Below are 4,563 nucleotides of genomic sequence, written 5' to 3'. Positions count from 1 at the left end.
TTTATCTGTATGGAGAAGGTGCAATTACTACCAGTACGAGCTGTGCTGCATTTCAATCTGGAAATTAGAAAAAGCTCTCAGTAAATACCTTGATTTTGCAACTAACCGATGTGTGTATTTTCAGGGAATGAGAGGGGAGTTTGTCCACTGTCAATTTCCCAAGAGCAACTCTTCTTCTCTCGGGCTCAGCCTAGAGTTGTTTTGCTTTATTTTTTTGTAGACTTCTTCAGCCTGAAGGTGTCAGTTCTATTTTGTTRTTGGCTATGGGCATTTGGCTGTGAGTGTTGCTCCTGAGCTCCAAAAAGATCATTCCTCCAGTCTTCTCAGAGTAAACTACAAGAAGACTTATGCCACTTTCTTCAGAAGATGCATCAGTTCATACCATCCCTAATCCTTCCAATCCTGTGAACTTCAGTGCTTTGAATATTCAGTTCAAATATTCCTTAATATTTATCAAAGAAATAAGGGAGGTGTTGCTTTGAAAGAGGAGTTAATGTATTGCTTTGACACCTGTGAAGGCTTCTGAGAAAGAAGAAATCCTACTGGAGTGATAGGGCACAGACTGTTYAAAAGTTAGTGTCTAAGCTCTTTTCATGCCTTGGGCCACAGCACCTCGACTTTATGTTCTGTTGAAGACAGAGGTTCTGAGCTGACTTCTCCACATCCTGAGCATTTAGAGTTCTCCCAATTTCTACCACTTAGAGAAACAAGCACAGAAGGAATCAGCAAAGAAGAAATGAGTAAGTGAACAGGGGCCAGGAAAATATGTTGCTGAAGGTGCGGAATGTTCAGCGACCTGTGCGTGTTGTATGCCAATCCACCTGAACGTAGTCGTTTTGACCTTCCTAAAGCACCTATGGGTAACAAARGCTGCTCCAAGATGGATAAGTGAAAGACAGAAGAGGTGAGGCATGAGTTCCTGGGGAGTGAAGCTGCCCTGCGATAGGTCAAGGCTCTCTCTTGAGCTGTCTCCTCCTGCTCTAGCTCAGAGGTGTGGTGGGGAGCAGGGCAAAGCTCCTGCCCATCTCACTTGGCATCTGGGAACTCACAGCTAACCAAGGGAATTGACACCTAAATGTCGATGTTACTTGATCTTACTGACATTTTCAGGTGATAACAGCTATAAAATGGTTCAGAATTGAGCAATAGCCTTTAGTGAATTCTTGTCTATACTRAAACATAATTCTAGTGTCAGTGCTTTGATACAAATTTTGGAACAAATTAAAACCACTTGATTCTTAATAATTTGGTATTCTGTGATAAATTCACAAGTTCAGTCTATTAAAATAATGTAAATTGGCTTTTTTTGGGTATATTTTATGTTTCATTGCACAATAATGTATTTAATTGTAGAGTTCAATATCTCAAATTACTCTTTGGCTAAGAGGGAATGAATATAATAATTTTGATATGATTAATACTTACTTAGYCATTCTTGTCACTTCTCTGTATACCCTTTATGAAAAACTGCCCAGTACTTATATAATTTTTGTTCAGTCTGTGAGACTGCAGTACTCTTTTATTGGTTGTAGCATTACCTTGGAATGTGAATGAAGGTCTCATTTAGCTCAAAAGCACTGTGGTTTATTCTGCTGCTTCTGAAGAGCACACCTCCTCACGTTGTAGCCTGGGATGCCAGGCTTCTATAGGTTCTGGTATACATGTTATGTCTTGTAAGTTATTCTAATCCTATGAACAAATTTGTCGTGGTGAATGATTATTTTTTTTTTTTTTTGTTGTTTATTTCTGTTAATTAACTTCTCTTGTACCAGAAGTTGCTTGTTCCACTAAAATATACAGGAATACGGGAAGCTGGCACTCCTGATTTATGGCTTTTGCCTCATAAACTTTTTTTCAAAAATGCACTATTCAAATTTGCTTTTAGTGCTAGATGAGAGATCATTAACCCACTCTCTTGAGGGCAAGCACACTAGTAAAGGCAGGCAGAAGTTCAGGAAAGCTACACCTCCACATAACACGAAGGAAAAAWTCTTAAAATGCAAACATGGCATTACTATAGCATGACTACGGGATCCATRGAAAGAGYAACAAACTGATGGCAACTGCTACAGAACATGGCTGCATGGCTTCCTCAGRCTACAGCCCAAGCTCTCAGTTGAAGCTTCTGTGAGTCTCTGAGCTAACTTCTTGGATAATGTCTGTTTGCTGGCATTCAGCAGTATCCAACTGGTCTTTTAGGTCTGAAGTATTGTGTYTCTAAAAGCCTCTGAGGGACTAAAYCGACATTWCATTCCCAGGGAGTTCTGTRGTCTTTGCTTCCAGTAGGGAAAGGTGGATGGGTTGGATTGGCGTCTTTGCTGAACTCCCCCACAAACTGACTTTGGGGGAGAAGGTGCTGCAAATAGCAGACCTGTTCCTGGCTCTCCCAAACTCTGGAAGGCAGAGATATCAGTGCATTGGGTTCTTGGGATGCCCTTCCCAGCCTGGGCTCTCACAAGATGGATCAGACTCAAAGGGACCGCAGCGGGGCATCTGGTCCAACTTCCCTGCTTAGCAGGGCTGTGCTCGACGACATGGCACAGCATTGTGTCCTGACAGCTCTTGAACATCTCCAGTGAGGGAGACTCCACAGTCCCTCTGGACAATCTGTTCCAGTGTCACTTGCAGAGTGAAGAAGTTTTACCTCCYGTTCTGATGGAACTTCCAGTGCATCACAGCAACAACATGCCTGTTGCTTCGTGTCCTATTGCCTGGTGMCCCCGGGCAGAGCCTGGTTCCATCTGCCCGGTACCCCGCCTTCAGACATTTATGTACATTAATGAGCTCTCGGAGGGGTGCGCCTCAAGCAGGGTGTGGGCGAGCCCACGGAGGGCGGACAGACGCTTCTTCCACCAGCGCCAATACCCCGCGGAGGCTGCGCCCGAGCTCCCGCCGCGCCACCGCAGGGCAGGGGACGGGTACCCCGCCAACGTCAGATCACCGCGGGGCTGCTCTCGGGGCGGCAGGTGAGGGCCGTASTGCCCCGGCCGGGGCTGGGCAGGGCACATCGGGACGAGTCCCCGCGGGGTCCCGGTGCCGCCTCAGTGGCCGCGGACTCTTGGCCGCGCTCGCCCCGCGCTGCCTGGCGGAGGGAGACGTCGCGCGGCGCCGGTCTCCATGGCAGTGGGGCTGCGTGGGCGGAGTGGTCGGGGCCGCAGCGCGGCGGGCGGGCGCGCGCGGGAGGGAGGGAGAGAGGGAGGGAGGCGGTGAGGGAGGGAGCGCGCGCCCCCGGCCCGCCCCCGCCCCTCGCTCGCTGTTTGTGTCGGGCTGTGGCGGCGGCGGCGCGGCCGAGGGGCCCCGACCCTCCGCCGCTGTGAGCCGAGAGCCCCGCGCCCGTTCCCGCCCCGCGCCCGCCATGCGCGGCCCCTAGAGCAGCGGGCTCGGCGGCTGGTGCGGTGCCTGCGCGGCGGCGGCGGCCATGGCGGTGGAGACGCGGCCGGAGCTGGTGGGGAAGCGGTTCCTGTGCCTCGGCGGCGAGGAGCCGCCGGAGAGCGGGTGCTGGCGGGCCGGGGTCATCCGCGCCGTGTCCCAGCGGGACTCGCACAGCCCCGAGCTGGCGGTAAGAGCCGCGGCTCGGGCCGAGCCGGGGGCTGCGGCGGGGTCGGCGGGCCCGGCGTGACACAGCCCCGCAGCCGGCCGGGCAGGGTGACGTGGAGCCGGGGGTCGCGGCCGGCGCCAGGCGCGGTTCCCCACGGTGTGTGCGGCCCCTCCGTGCTCCGGACGTGCGGCGGCGGTGGGAGAGGGCCGGTGCCTGGCCTGGCCACCGAGGGACAATCGGGCTGCCCCTGGAGCAGCAGGGGAGAATGCGGCTGATCCAGGGGAATGCAGAAACTGCCGCCGCGTAGCACTGTCCGACTGGGTCCAACGCGCTGGTGAACGTTATTAAAAGAATGTCATTGTTTCCCTTCCTTTCATGTCCGCTGTCAGTGTTTTCCTAAAGGGTGTAGGAATGTGCGTGGAGGTTAGCGAAGGAGCCAGGATATGCTCTGTTGTGCTCAGACACACTCTCGCTGTGGGGGGGGAAACACGGCCAGGATTTCCTTGGGTTGGTGTTCTGAATGCATAATCTGTAAAATGGAGTTTTATTGTGCTCYCCGGACTTGGTCGTTATTTTCTTCGTGAATTCCGCAGTCACAGGAGTGCTGTGTTACCGCTGTAGTTGTCTCCTTCCATGTTTTTATGTTATTTAATGCTTCTGAAAGCAYATTTAAAAATATCACGACTATGTAAATGGGCATTACGTAGGCTGAAAAAAGGAATCACCGGACTGCGCTGGGCAATCCATATTGCTGCTGGCAAGGGGGCGGCGTTCACAGTCCGACACGGATCGGGGTGGAATGTTGCCTTTTTTACAAACTCATCAGGCAAACAATTGCCTGGTGTTGGAGATTATCGATTGCTTAGTTCCAGAAGTGTGAATCACAAAATTAAGARCTCTTGTTTGCATTCGTCCCAGACTTCAAGCTTTGTTTCAGAAACAGAAGGTGGCCCTTGAGATGCTACTTTTTTACTATATTCTGAGTTGTTTTCTTGGTGGTTTTTTTTGGCATGTTTTGTTGGGTG

General features: G+C 51.1%; 1 protein-coding gene across 1 annotated transcript in view; it reads left to right on the top strand.

The window, feature by feature from the left end:
- The first annotated feature begins 3,403 nt into the window (after positions 1 to 3,403).
- The window catches only part of JMJD1C (jumonji domain containing 1C), a 156,871-nt gene continuing 155,711 nt past the window's right edge, over positions 3,404 to 4,563 (top strand). Inside the window, exon 1 of the mRNA XM_057368403.1 lies at positions 3,404 to 3,559. Coding sequence (XP_057224386.1) covers positions 3,419 to 3,559 — 141 coding nt within the window. The 5' untranslated portion in view covers positions 3,404 to 3,418. The remainder of the gene's footprint in view (positions 3,560 to 4,563) is intronic.

This window comes from Malurus melanocephalus, unplaced genomic scaffold (assembly GCF_030028575.1).
Source record: "Malurus melanocephalus ecotype Western Australia unplaced genomic scaffold, MMel_1.1 scaffold_91, whole genome shotgun sequence".
NCBI classification, from domain to species: Eukaryota; Metazoa; Chordata; class Aves; order Passeriformes; family Maluridae; genus Malurus; species Malurus melanocephalus.
This window is presented reverse-complemented; position numbering and strand designations above follow the sequence as displayed.